The sequence below is a fragment of the Jaculus jaculus genome, chromosome 14, assembly GCF_020740685.1.
Source record: "Jaculus jaculus isolate mJacJac1 chromosome 14, mJacJac1.mat.Y.cur, whole genome shotgun sequence".
NCBI lineage: Eukaryota > Metazoa > Chordata > Mammalia > Rodentia > Dipodidae > Jaculus > Jaculus jaculus.
In genome coordinates this window covers 57,751,289-57,766,211 of record NC_059115.1, presented here as the reverse complement: position 1 = coordinate 57,766,211, position 14,923 = coordinate 57,751,289, and the positions used below count along the sequence as shown (strand labels likewise).

At 43.8% G+C, this 14,923-nt stretch overlaps 1 protein-coding gene across 2 annotated transcripts in view; it reads right to left on the bottom strand.

Moving 5' to 3' along the window:
• Positions 1-14,923, bottom strand: part of Mrps27 (mitochondrial ribosomal protein S27) — a 95,076-nt gene that overhangs the window by 76,278 nt on the left and 3,875 nt on the right. For both annotated transcript variants that reach the window (XM_004651545.2, XM_045133402.1), the window contains exon 2: positions 12,872-12,949. In XM_004651545.2, coding sequence (XP_004651602.1) covers positions 12,872-12,949 — 78 coding nt within the window. The remainder of the gene's footprint in view (positions 1-12,871; positions 12,950-14,923) is intronic.

Below are 14,923 nucleotides of genomic sequence, written 5' to 3'. Positions count from 1 at the left end.
GACCCCAGGAGAAGAAACTAGGTATGAGGGCAAGTGACCACGACGTCTCAGTGCAAACCTACTCACTGAAAACCAGGTGTATATATTTGTTATTCTTAAATTTTTCTTTTCAAATGTTTATTTAATTATGAGAGGGAAGGAGAGAGAGAAGAGGGGAGACAGAATGGGCACTCCAGGGCCTCTTGCCGCTGCAAATGAACTCCAGATGCACGTGCCACTTGATGCACTTGGCTTTACATGGATGCTGGGGAATCAAACCCATGTCATCAGGCTTTGTAAGCTAGAGCCTTAAGGGCTAAGCTAGCTCCCCAACCCCTCAAACAAATTTTTGATTGAAGTTTATCCAGTGAACAAATCAGAGAAGGTCTCTGATCAGCCTTATAATGTTTGTCCTTAACTATTCATATTTTGGTTCCTTGTAACAGAACATTCTCAGGAAATATTTGGTATTTCTGAGGTTACACTTTTAACTTAGTATCTAGAAAGACCTGAACTTTAATTCTAGGCCTGCATTTCCAATTGCATTAGACCTCTGATTGAGGGTCTAAAAGATCTCTCAGCATTGCCTGGCCTCTTGATGCTTCAACCTTTTACTGGAAACCTGTTTTTTTTTCACCCCAGTAAGTGGGATGATAGACATTGGCTGGTTAACCCAGGCCAAAAAAGTAGGAGTAATCCTTGACTCAGTTCTCTTTCACATATTATAAGCAACTTCTCAACAACTTCCACAGGTTCCAGGTTGGAAATATGCGTATTATCAGCACCACTGCTAAGTTTTCAGTATTTCACTTCCCAGCCTTGCTTTAATAACCACTTAACCCTTCCAACCGAACCTCCACAAAGTAAGCAGGCTGAGGAAGCCTTTTAAAAAGATATTTTAGTTTTTGAGAAAAAGAGAGAGAGAATGGGCGCACTAGGGCCTCTAGCCACTGCAAGCAAACTCAAGATGCATGTGCCACCTTGTGCATGTGGCTTATGTGGATATCGGGGAATTGAATCTGGGTCCTTTAGCTTCCCAGGTTAGCACCTTAACCACTAAGCCATCTCTCCAGCCCCAGAAAGAAGCTTTGAAAAACAAGATATGAGCTAGGGATGTAGCTCAGATGGTAGAGCACTTGTCCGGCATGCACAAAGGCCTGGGCGTGGTTCCCAGCACAGCAGAAAACCGTGCATGGCGGTGACCCTGCAATCCCAGCACCTGGAGGGAGCAGGCTGAAGGCTAGTCTGGCATACCAATGTCAGAAAGAAAAGAGAAGAGAGAAAAGACAAGACAAGACAAGACAAAGGAAAGTCAAAGCCTGGCATTCTCTTCAACCAGTCACAGAATAATATCCAAATGCTTTTTTAAAAAGGTTCAGTAGTGCGCGCTTGTTCATGTGTGAGTGCAGATGCACACAGGCGTTGGCACACGTGGAGGTCCAAGGACAACTTCTGGGTGTCGGTGGTCACCTCCCACCTCATTTTGAGGCAGGGTCTCATGTCATTGTCCCTGTTCTGCTCCATTTGCGAGCTTCTCATAAATTCTCCAACTTCTTCCTATCTTTGTGTACCATAAACACACTGAGATTACAGAAACCTTCCAGTTTCTGGCTTTTCCAAAAGTAGCTTTTTCATATTTATTTATTTGAGAGAGAGACAGAAAGAATGGGCACACCAGGGCCTCCAGCCACCGCAAATGAACTCCAGATGCATGTGCCACCTTGTGCATCTGGCTTACGTGGTAGGTCCTTGGGATTCAAACCTGGGTCCTTTGGCTTTGCAGGCAAGTGCCTTAAAGCCATCCTTCCAGCCCTAGTTTCTGGGTTTTATACATGTCATCTGGGGATCTGAAATCAGGTTCTTAATGCAAGCACTTACTTTAATCACTGAGCCATCTCCTCAGCACTCCAAAATATTGCCTAAGAACTACCAATACCTATGTAAGTGGTTTGTCGTTCCCCTCCCCAGACTCTTAGACTAAGAATAAAACCTACGAAAGAAAGGCCAGAATTCACTGGTACAAGCTCAGTTTACGGAAAGCTTCATAACAGGCACTCAGTAACTGTCTACAGAAATGACCAAGTGAACAAAAGGAAGAGGGATAAGGGAATGGTTTTCCAAAGCTTTTTTACTCTTCATGGATGGATGAAATTAGTATCACCTTCTGAGACATTCAATGAAAACCTCTTAGTGTATTTAACTGTTTTTCTTTTTCCCTTTCTCTAGGGAATCAGTCCCACTGACTTAGAAACAACTAGGGGTGGGGAAACAACTTTGTAAAACTCTTAAAATCTGAAATAATATAAAAACAAATAGTTTTTCTTAGGACTATCCTAAAGGGAATAAATCCAAGTGATTAAAGGATATATAAAACCAACAAATAAATCCTTAAAACGCCTTCCCACTAAAACAAATTGATACCAGCATAAGTACTTGCTTGTAGACCAGAAGTCAAAAGGTAGTTCATGACACTAAATCTTATAGCCACTTCCTAGTAGAGGCTTTTATGCTGTGATGAGTCAGTATAAGGAATCATATCCCTTGATTCAAAATTTAAACCTTAAAAAAAAAAAAAAAAAAGCTGGCCTAATTAAAATGGCCCCCAGAACCATTCCTGGTGGCTTTCAGAGTCTCACTCAACACTGCACTGACTGACACAGCCTCGCTGATCACCCCAGGCGGGATGGTAGCCAGACCCCACCCAAGCCTTCACTTCAAGGCTTCTTCAGTCAAGTGGAATTGGCCAGGGCCTCAAAAAAGGCAACAGCTGCAGAGCCTGCATCCAGCGAACAACATTTACATATCACAAGTCAGAAAGGTTTGCTGCTAAAAGTACTATGTGACCAGTCACCTCGCATTACAGCTCCGGTGTGATGAACGAGGCAGAAAACTGCAGAGCGGGGAGGACCGGGAGAGCGGGGACAGCTGTGGCCTGCGGAGGGCCAGCGCCCCAGGCTTCTGGAGCAAGGGCTTCCACTGTCACAGTGACACTTCATGTGTCAGTGAGGGGCCAGCAGATGCCCCGGTTCTGTTCAAAGAGATGTGCCAAAGATGATTTTTCTTGCTCGTTACTCAGCTCCTCAGGAACACGGAGCTGATGGCCACGGACACCAAAAGCTAGGGGGAAATGGATCTGAAATTTGAATTCTTCACTGAACAAAGCTTTCAGTCATGTCAAGTGGAAATACATTTCAAAGAGGAAACATAGTGTCCTGTTGGAAGACAATAACAGCACTGAGGATCTGAGGACATAAAACATTGTCTTAGAGTGCTGAGCTATTACAAATATTGTAGGATACCGGCACACAATCCTGGCAGAGCATCAGCACATGCGAGGAGCTTTAAGACTGAATTTCTAAGCCAGGTGTGTTCAGGAGGCAGAGGTAGCTGAATCACGTGTGTTCGCGGCCACTATGAAACTACATAGTAAATTGCAGTCAGCCTGGACTAGAGTGAGACTGTTCTTTTGGTGAAAGCGTTTAATCCCAGCACTTGGGAGGTAGGGGGATCGCCAAGTGTTGGAGGCCACCCTGAGACTACATAGTGAATTCCAGGTCAGCCTGAGCTGCAGTGAAACCCTACCTCCAAAAAAAAAAAAAAAAAAAGAAAAAAACAAAAACAAAACAAACAAGCAAAAAACCCTGCACAAAACAGGGGTTGGGGATTTAGCTCAGTGGATGAACGCTTGCCTAGCAAGCGCAAGGCCCTGGGTTTCGTCCTCAGCACTGGGGGGAGGGGCGGGGGGGACAGCCAATCAACCAACCAACCAACCAAACAAACAAACAATAACAAAAACCCCTGAATTTCTAGGCCTCACACCCAGAGAGACAGTGGACTTTTGGAAGTATGAGGTAAACCAGGAGCATCCAGGTTTTTAAGCAGTAGCTCCATCAGATCCAAGCACAGTCAGTCAAGACTGGTCTGCTAGGTTTAAGAATTATCATGGAGGAAGAAATGCAAAATAGGTTTGGATGCTGCTTCTAAGTTCAAAGAAGATATCAAACTCAAGTTCTGTTTCTGGAATAAGACGAACTATATATCCCTTTAAAAATTCCACCACCATAAAAATAAAACACCTTCATAAAACATTTAAAAACTTGTTTTTTCATATCTATGATTGAGCTTTAAAAAAGGTAGACAAGCCGGGCATGGTGGTGCACACCTTTAATCCCAGTACTCAGGAGGCAGAGGTAGGAGGATCACTGTGAGTTCAAGGCCACCCTGAGATAACATAGTGAATTCCACCTTCAGCCTGGGCTAGAGTGAGACCCTACCTCAAAAACCCAAAATAAACAAAATAAATAAGGTCACAACCCATTGTAGGGCTGAATCCCATTTCAATAAATGTTAATGAAAAAAAATAAGATATTTGAGGAAAGGTAAATATTGAGAAATATTTAATAATAACATTATAACTATCTTTTAAAAAAATCCTTACCTTTTAAAGGTACATAACAAATACATATAAAGTTACTACATACTTGAGGTTTGTTAAAATGTAATCTGATGAGGGGATGGGATATTGATGAAAAAACATTGGCAGGGCAGCTGGGTGTCGTGGCGCAAGTCTTTAATCCCAGCACTCAGGGGGCAGAGGTAGGAGGATTGTTGAGAGTGAGTTCAAGGCCACCCTGAGACTACAAAGTGAATTACAGGTCAGCCTGGGCTAGAGTGAAACCCTACCTCAAAAAAACAAAACAAAACAAATAAACAAACAAATCACTGGCAGGGAACTGATAAATATCGACTCTGGGTGAAAGTAGGGTACACACCATCTTCCCTACTTCCAAATGTTTCTATAAAAAGATTTTAAAGGGCAAAGAGAAAAGGGAGGATATGTTAAAGGACTGCACTTAGAAGGCCCTAACTGGGTTATTCAACCAGATTATTAAAATTATATTCAAGGGGCTGGGGAGATGGCTCGATTGATAAAACCTTGCTGAGCACAATTGAGCGCAACAATGGGATCCTCACAGTCTATGAAAGCCAGGGGCCATGACACACGCTCCAGCCTCACACACATTCACATAGTAGGGAAATGTATTTATGAAAACACTGGGGGAAAATAAAGACTGGATATTTCATAGTATTTAAAAGGTGACTACTTGAGATTTAAGAATGGTATTAAAAACATCCTTGTTTTTGCTTCCAAACAAGCCAAAGATAGGATGGGGGAAGAGGTACTACTGCGAGCTGGTAATGGTTGAAACCATGGTGATGGATAAAGACTACTCCTTACCCCAACCTCTCTTTTCCATACAAATTTTGCATTTTCTCCTGTAAAACATCTTTATAATCCCTGGTGTGCCAAGTCCGGGTAGCAGCTACCTCGGAAGGGAAGGGACACACACACTGCCCTGGGCTGCTACGTCTAGCTCCTACATGGGTTTGCTCGCTTACTGATCATCCCGCACTCTACGATTTGTGCGTGTTTCAGGAGGCAAGTTCCAGGCAGGAAGCGTTTAAGAAAGGGAAATCCCAGCTCCTCAATGCGCACAGAGGACTGCAGAAAGCCAGGTAACCAGCAATCTCAGAGGGGTTCGAGGGCCCCACGCGGGGAGTCACCGGGCAGATGGAGCCCCGCCCCTCTCCAATGGGGACCGCAGGAAGAAATGCCTCATATCGTCCCTCCTCCCTCCACCAATCAGCGAGCCCGCCCGGGGCACCTCCCGGCTCACCTCCACCGCAGCGCCCGCCATCCAATCACAGCGCTCCACATGCGAGCGCGCCCCGCGCCTCCGCGCATGCTCCGTGACAGCCGCGCGGCGCGCAGCGGCGTTTGCAGGAGCTCGCGCAGAGGCACACTGCCATCTACTGCCCGGTCCGCGGAGGTGCGGCCACAGGCGCGCAGCCGCCGAGAGCAAGTACTCAGGTCACCGACAGAAGCAAAGTATGCCTGTTTTAATAAGGGGCAGTCGCAGTTTCCTTATGTTACATGATGGGAAAAATAACGCCTCTTTTCCTTCCAAGCAGCCTGAGCTCTAAAACCGTATTTCACCTCAAAACTTTGTTGGTTGTTTTTTAGAGGTAGGGTTCTCTCTGTAGGCCAGGGTGACCTGGACTTCACTCTGTAATCTCAGGGTGGCCTCGAACTCACGGTGATCCTCCTACCTCTGCCTCCCGAGTGTTGGGATTAAAGGTGTGCGCCACCACGCCCGGCTCAGCATTTTGTAGAGCAGCAAATACAAGGGCCCCAGGACCTGATTCATTCCACAAATTAATGGAATGACTGCCAACTACCATCCATCACTTACAGCTAGACAGTGAGGGTCCACATTGATACCAACAGAAGTGGGCTACAAATCCAGATGCCTGCCTCCTGAGGGTACCAGTGTGGACACCTAGTAAGAAAAGGCAGTTCTGACTGGATAGGGACTAAGTCCCACGGTATTCTAGGCAGAGGGACAACTGCCTCCGTGGCAAGGAAGTATTTAGTAGACTGTAGCTTGTACTGTCTTGCCCAAGTCTGATCTGAACGACTGCCAGGTGATCCTTGTGTATTTCAGATTATTGTCATCATTCCTTTGCAAACAGCTTCTGCTTACTAAGAGGACCAAAGCAAAATTTCCTGTATTTGTGTTCAAATAACAGAACTAACTGTTCTTAACACTAAGATACCAAACAGTGGTCTCATTTCCTAATCTTTCCTTCACAACTAAGACACTGTTAAACATAAACTCTCACTGTAGGTGGTGGCGCACGCCTTTAATCCCAGCACTTGGGAGGTAGAAGTAGGAGGATCGCCATGAGTTCGAGGCCACCCTGAGACTACATAGTTAATTCCAGGTCAGCCTGGACCAGAGTGAGACCCTACCTCAAAAAGCAATAAATAGCCAGGCGTGGTGGTGCACGCCTTTAATCCCAGCACTCTGGAGGCAGAGGTGGGGATCACTGTGAGTTCGAGGCCATCCTGAGACTACATAGTGAATTCCAGGTCAGTCTGAGCCAGAGCCAGACCCTACCTCGAAACCCCCCCCCAAAAGCAATAAATAAATAAACTCTCCCAGAATTCCTTGTTCCTTTATTTGCATTTCCATAGTACTTTGCGCATAATTCACATATGGCCACGTTGGAAGTCTCTGCTACAAAACTATTTGAAGCTGTGGTAGAATTATCACTAAAGAGTGCCATCGAGTTCAAAGGCGTTTCAGTAGTATGCAGGGGTATTTGTTGACTGTCACAATGAATGGAAGGCATTGCTGGCACTTTTTTTGGCAGGGAACTGGATAACCAGCAATGCTAATGCTGACTTTCCCCATGACCAAACACTGTCTGTTTGGAGCCAGCCTCTCATCAGGGAAGGGAGATTCAAAAATGGACCAGAGCAGAGCAAGGGAAATCCTATGGAGACAGCTAGCACAAAGATCTTGGTTTCTAATAGCACTTCCCACTAGAGAGCTCCTCAGAAAGGGCTGAGCCAAGGGCTAGGTCCTGAAAACTACAAAATAAGCCTGGAAATACACCACTACATGAGAAAGCAAGCTATGAGCAAGAGAATATGGAAGGTAGGGTGACAGCATCTGTACTAGGCAGCCAGGGCTGAGACAATCGGACAACCAAAATCATTACATTTTTTTAAATTCCACAAATGAGATACAAACCTGTTATATGCCAATAAACAGACAAATGAAAAATAAAGATATGACAGAAAAGAAAGAAAGGGCTGGGGATGTGTCTCAATTGATACAGCGCTTATGTATCAGAGCCTGGGTTCAATCCTCAATACCACACAGAGACAGTGGGGGTGGCATGTCTGTAATCCCAGCACTGGGAGGCACAGAAAGAAGGACCAGGAGATCCAGAACACCCTTGGCTGGTTATCCAGCTAGTTCAAGGCCAGCCTGGGCTAAATAAGACCCTGTCTCATAAAAATAAAACCGAAAAAGAAAGAAAAAAAAGGAGGTAGGAAGGATTATGCTTATAGTAAATGCTAACTGCTAACTAAAAGTATAGAAGGCTTCTTGGAGTTGGAAGAGTAGCATTTTGGAACCAAGTACAGATTGATTAGAAACATGATCAGACGGTAAATCCAACAGGAAATGTGATGGGTGGCAGGATATTTACATTGTATTAAAATGTAATGTCTCCACTGACAGCCTACTGGTCAGAAGGGAGAACAGTTAACTTTACAGGACAGGAATCAGTTATACTTGGCCAGATCAAGAGTGACTGACACCTCAGATGCAGGCATACAGTGTCAGGTCTGGTGTGTCCAGACGTGAGACGCTGATAGGGACACAGCATCAGAGAATGTTCTGGCTGGGAAGCAAACTGGAATCTAATAGGGAAGACACAGGAATCTGAAGAGAATATCTTATTTAAAATAAGAAATTAGACTAATGAAAGAAAGACGAGGCATAAGAAATAAAGGACATAGAATTATTTCAGAGTAAAGAAGACCTGATGTAAATGTAATGCGAACCTACAATGGCTCTTGTACTGGAGGAGGAAAAATGTGATAAAGGGCATTTTGGAGCCAACTGACAAGACAAAGGTATGAATAAAGTATTAACTCCCGCTAAGACTTATACAAATACCCTTATGTCAGATAACATACACTGAAGAGTTCAGGATAAAGGCTATAATGTATGAAGCAAATCTAAATAATTCTTAAAAAATCTATCTAGACACATCAAAAACAAATGCATCAAAATAATAAAAAGTAGATATGGGTCAGACATGGGGGTGCATGTCTTTAATCCCAGCACTCAGGAGGCAGAGGTAGGAGGATCACTGTGAGTTCAAGCCACCTTGAGACTACATGGTGGATTCCAGGTCAGCCTGGACTAGAGTGAGACCCTACCTCGGAAAAAAAAAAAAAAAAAAAAAAGAGTAGATATGGACAAAGGGTAGGAAGGAACACTATGATTTTTTAAAATAAATTCAAAACTACTTCCAGGGCTGAAGAAATGGCTTAGCGGTTAAGACATTTGCCTGCAAAGCCTAAGGACCCAGGTTCAATTCCCCAGGACCCAACTAAGCCAGATGCACAAGGGGGCACACGCGTCTGGAGTTTGTTTGCAGTGGCTGGAGGCTCTGGCGTGTCTATTCTCTTTCTCTTTGCCTCTTCCTCTCTCTCAAATAAATAAATAAAATATTTTTAAAAACTACTTCCAAATAAAAAGTATTTAAAAAATTGTGGTACCTATTATCCCTTCTATGGTATGGCAGACATGGGACTACGGAGAACCCTGTTAGTGGGTCCTGGCATATAGCTGACTATAGAATATTTCTCAGGAAGGAGTGTGGTGAAATTTGAAGTAGGTCTTTCTGGGTTTAATATGGCTTGATACGAGAGGCAGGAGGGAAGAATCATCAGGAGCTACCCCTTGTCAGTCCTGTGCAAGTGAGGGTCTCAAGGGAGCCCCTCCCATCTGAGGAAGTGGGGCTGCCTTATTCTAAAAAGCCTGCTTGGTCCCTCTGTTGTGGTTGGGATAGGATCCCCCACAACCTGTTTTATTTACACTCTTGGTCCTCAGCTGGTGGCAATTTGGGAGGTACAGTCTTGCCAGAGGAGGTGTGTTGTTGGGGCCAGGCTTAGGGGTGTTAAGAGCCAGTTCCCCCTTGGCAGAGCTTGACTCATTCTTCTGCTGCTGTTTCCCACCCGCTGTGGCAGATGGGTTGTCCAGCCCCTGTTCATTCCATGTTTTCCCTTGACATCATGAAGTTTCCCCTGGAGACTGTCAGCCAAAATAAGAAACGTTCCTGCCACCGGCTGCTTTTGGTCAAGTGCTCTGTCCCAGCAACGAGAAGGGGACTGCCACGCTTGCTCACTGCCATCTTCGGGCGTCAGCTTCCTCACCATCACTGTTCCATTGCAGCAGAACCAGGTTTTGCTTATAGAGTCTCCCCTGCTAGTTCTGCTTCCAATTCTGGGGGTGGGGAGGGGATCAGCGACAATGAAGGTGGCTAGCTGCTGTGTTATGGGGTTTGACTTGCATTTAGCTATAAAGTGATCACGAAAAATACGTGGAGAGCAAGGAAATGGAAAGGTTCTTCCCAATCATATTGAAAGATCCCGCTTTGACTCTCTTGGTTGGATGCCTTGAAGGGGAATAACTCACAGATCGCACCAGCTTGGCTACCATTGTTAACTAATTTTTGCAAGTTCTGCGAATCAAAGAGATCTTGACCCCATAAAAAAATAAAAAAGCATGGTGGCAATACCTTTAATCCCAGCACTCAGGAAGCATAGGTAGGAGGACTGCCTTGAGTTTGAGGGCAGCCTGAGACTACATAGGGAATTCCAGGTTAGTCTAGGCTACAGCAAGATCCTAACTTGAAAAACCAAATGTTATACACACATTTACACACACACTGTTCACAATGAATGGAACTAACCCCATTTTACATAGAAATGCAAAGTATCTTTTCATAATTGAAAAGCCACATTTTCCATCAATCCAAATTCAATATAAACAGAAAACAGACCTTTAAGTATAATTGAGAACTTTACCAAGAATTGTTCATTTTTAAAAATAAAATTGTCACCAGGTGTGGTGGTGCATACCTTTAGTCCCAGCACTTGGGAGGCAGAGGTAGGAGGATCACTGAGTTCAAGGCTACCCTGAGACTACACAGTCAATTCCAGGTCAACCTGAGATGGAGTGAGATCCTACCTCAAAAAATAAAATAAAATAAAATTGTCGGGGCTGGAGAGATGGCTTAGTGGTTAAGGCATTTGCTTAGGATTGCTAAGAGTTTGAGGCCACCCTGAGACTACATAGTGAGTTCAAGGTCAGCCCGGGATACAGTGAAACCTTACCTCAACCCCCCCCCCCAAAATGAAGTGTGTAGCTATTTCAGTGTTTTTAAAATAGTTTCTTGATTTATTTACTTATTTGAGAGCAACAGACAGAGAAAGAGGGAGAGAGAGAGAGACAGACAGAGAGAATGGGTGTGCCAAGGACTCCAGTCACTGCAAACGATGCATGCACCATCTTGTGCATTGGGCTTACGTGGGTCCTAGGGAATCAAGCCTTGAACCGGGGTCCTTAGGCTTCACAGGCAAGTGCTTAACTCTAAGTCATCTCTCCAGCCCAATTTCAGTGTTTTAAAATACAGTTTTGTCTAGTACTTACTTATATATTTTTTTAATTTTTTGTTATTTTTATTTATTTATTTGAGAGTGACAGAGAGAGAGAGAGAATGGGTGTGCCAGGGCTTCCAGCCACTGCAAACGAACTCGAGATGCATGTGCTCCCTTGTGCATCTGGCTAACGTGGGTCCTGGGGAATGGAGCCTTGAACCGTGGTCCTTAGGCTTCACAGACAAGCGCTTACACACTAAGCCATCTCTCCAGCCCTTTACTTACATTTTGATATACTATTATTTATTGTAAATTATCTCCCTCTGTTTTTTTTTATACTAAGGCCATTATGTAGGTTTTAACATATTATGTACAGAGATGACGTTGTCTTTGGACTTAATTTCAAGGTGATAAGGATATCATAAGTACTGGTTATAGACAGCTACGCCGGGTCTCTTATGATGAGAATCAAGCTGCAAGTTCTCCATGCAGGCACAGCTACTCATGTTCCGACCCAGCACAACTCTGCCTTGGTCAGCCCCGACCACACTCCTGGTCCAGAGCTCCCAACCAACTCTGCTTGGGCCATCACATTGTCAGGGGAGAAAGTGATGATTCTGAAACTCCCAATTAGGAAGTCATGACTGACAGCTGTGTGCCCACACCAGTGGGCAGAATCCCTACCAAAGGAGGACCCAAGTACAAAGAAACGGTGAAAGAAGTCTGAGGGAAAGTATTAGGTCAGCACTGGAACTGATTCAAGACTTACATCAGGCTCATAAAACTGTTCCCCATCTATTTTCTCTGCCAATGTCCTGATGATGCTGTATGTGCCAAAGGACACACAGAACCAGAAGTCTCAAATACACACATTTTTAAAATGTGCTCACAGGCTGAGTGGCCTGATTTACTCCTTGGTACTCTACACAACAAAGGCTGCAGCCTGTATAGCAACTCACAGGGAACAGGCTTGTTGCCTGGAAAGTTGTTGGCCAACTACCTTTCCTGATGGCTTAATGAGATCAGGATTTGCTTTCAATCTACCACTGGGTACTGAATGAGAAGAACCAAAAATAATGAGCTAAAAAGATGAAGAACTTAGCTGGGTGTGGTGGTGCACGCCTTTAACACCAGCACTCAGGAGGTAGAGGAAGGAGGATTGCCATGAGTTCGAGTCCACCCTGAGACTCCACATTGAATTCCAGATCAGCCTGAGCTAGTGAAACCCTACCTCGAAAAACCAAAGAGGGGGGGAGACAAAGAACTTGAACCTAAAAAAGGTTCAAAGTGGGCTGGAGAGATGGCTTAGTGGTTAAGTGCTTGCCTGTGAAGCCTAAGGACCCCGGTTCGAGGCTTGATTCCCCAGGACCCACATTAGCCAGATGCACAAGGGGGCGCATGCATCTGGAGTTCATTTGCAGAGGCTGGAAGCCCTGGTGTGCCCATTCTTTCTCTCTCTATCTGCCTCTTTCTCTCTGTCTGTCACTCTCAAATAAGTAAAAACAAACAAACCAAAAAAAAAAAAAAAAGGGTTCAAAGTATAAAGCATAAAATTCTGTAAAACAGAGACAAACTCCAGGAACCCTCTATGAAAAAATAAACAAAAAAGCAAGATGGAAGGAATCATTTACACAACTTCAGAAGCTGACTCATCAAAAATAAAACTAAGTGCTATTGAGAAATAAAACATTTGGAATGTAGGGGACAGTAAAAATTATTTTACCACATGACTCTAATTCTTTTTAAGATCAAAAGGGCACCTATCTGAATTGAGTCATCATGAAGTACCTTTTCATGCACACACCATGTGGCGTATACGGATGGAGGGACACACAGAATACCCGACAGTTAGGTAGCACCTACCAATACTGCACTGCTCCTTGTCTCGGGCCTCCCATTTGTGGCTGTCCACATAAGCTGCAGACAGCAGGCATCTTTTACCTGGAGAAAAAAAGATAACCGTCTATCTCAATAGGAATGTTTCACAACAATGTTACTTATGTGCTTTATTAAACATTATTAGTGGGTTTTTTTTTGTTGTTGTTGTTGTTTTGCTTTTGTTCATAGTTTTCAAGTTAGGATCTCACTATAGGAATTTACTATGTAGTCTTCAGGCTGGCCTTGAACTCACAGTGATCCTCCTACCTCTGCCTCCCACATGCTGGGATTAGCCCAGCTAAACATTACTTTTGACTACTACATATATATTTTTTAAAATTCTAATATGATACTGTAACCAATACTGTAGAGTTCACAATTCAATTCATAACAAAATGCACTTACCTCCTAACAAGTAGAAGATGCAGAAAAACATATGATCGTTTTCCTAGTAATTTAATGGGTAAAAAAAATGCTGGTAATTTTATTCCTTTAGCTTTAGGGATAGGAACCATTTACTGCCATTCAATTACAGCCCTAAAACTCCTCCTTTCCTGCTGACTCATTAACTGAGTGACTTCTAATTGTTATCCTGAACACATTTCCACCTGACTCGGGTCAGCATAAACCAAAGAATTATCTTATCCAGTGACCCAGCACCACAGGGTAAATAAGAGAACCTCAAAAAGCCAGATTTGAGGGGGGCTGAGGAAATGGCATATGTCTGGAATCCCAGTGCTGGGGGAGATGGAGACAGGAGGATTCCTGGAGTATACTGGCCAACAAATCTGGCCAAATCAATGAGCTCCAAGTTCAGTGACAGACTCAGTCCCAAAAACGAGACAGACTGAAAACGACCCTTGACCCTGACCTCTGGCTTACATAAGCACATGTACAAGGTGGCACATTTGAGGCAGTACACAGGTGACAGAGCTGGATTCCTAGCTGGCACAATGCCTGGCATAAGTAGCGCTCATACCATGAAGTCCAAAAATAAGTGAGAAAGAATGGACAGCCATCTATCAAAGTTGAAACCTTTTGTACTTCAAAGGACACTCTCAAGAATTATGAAATAATCCACAATATAGAAAAAACACATCCACAAATTAATCTAATTAGGGATTTGTACAGGGACATATGATTGCTCTTACAACTAAAAAATACAAGACAAATGAACTGAAATATGTGTGAAGAATTTGAGCAGACATTTCTTTAAAAAAAAATAAAGAAGGGGGGCTGAAGAGATAGCTTAGCAGTTAAGGCACTTGCCTGCAAAGCCTATTGACCCTGGGTTCGATTCCCAGGTACCCATGAAAAGCCAGATGCACAAAGTGGTGCAGGCATCAGGTGTTCATTTGCAGTGGCAAGAGGCCCTGACCCACCCATTCTGTCTCTCTGTTTCTGTCTACTTGCAAATAACTAAATAAATAAAAAGTTTTTAATAAAAGGAAATAAAAAATAATAAAAGGAAATAAAAGGAAAGGAGAAAATGCATTAGGTCTGGTGGCACAGGCCTGTAATCCCTGCTGCTCAGGAGGTGGATAAGTGAGGATTGCAAGTTTAAGGGCAGCCTGGGCAACTTAGTGAGGCCCTTTCTTAACAACACAATGTATTGGGCTGGAGAGAGGGCTTAGTGGTTAAGGCGCTTGCCTGCAAAGCCGAAGGACCCAGGTTCGGTTCTCCAGGTCTTACATAAGTCAGATGCACATACATGGTGATGCATGTGTCTGGAGATTGTTTGCAGTAGCTAGAAGCCCTGGCATACCGTTCTCACACACAGACTCTCTCTCCCTCAGTCTCTAATAAATAAATAAAATAAATCTTACAAAAAAACCAAAAACACACAGGAAAAGGGAAGGGGTACAGCTCATAGTACAGTACTTTCCAGGAATCTTTGAGACCCTACGTTCACACATACACAATGTCTTTAGATGCTCAAAATTGTTTACACATATAAAATGGCATAATATTTACATATAACCTGTGTACATCCTTGTATACTTTTCTATACAAAGTATACAACTCTAATCATTTTTA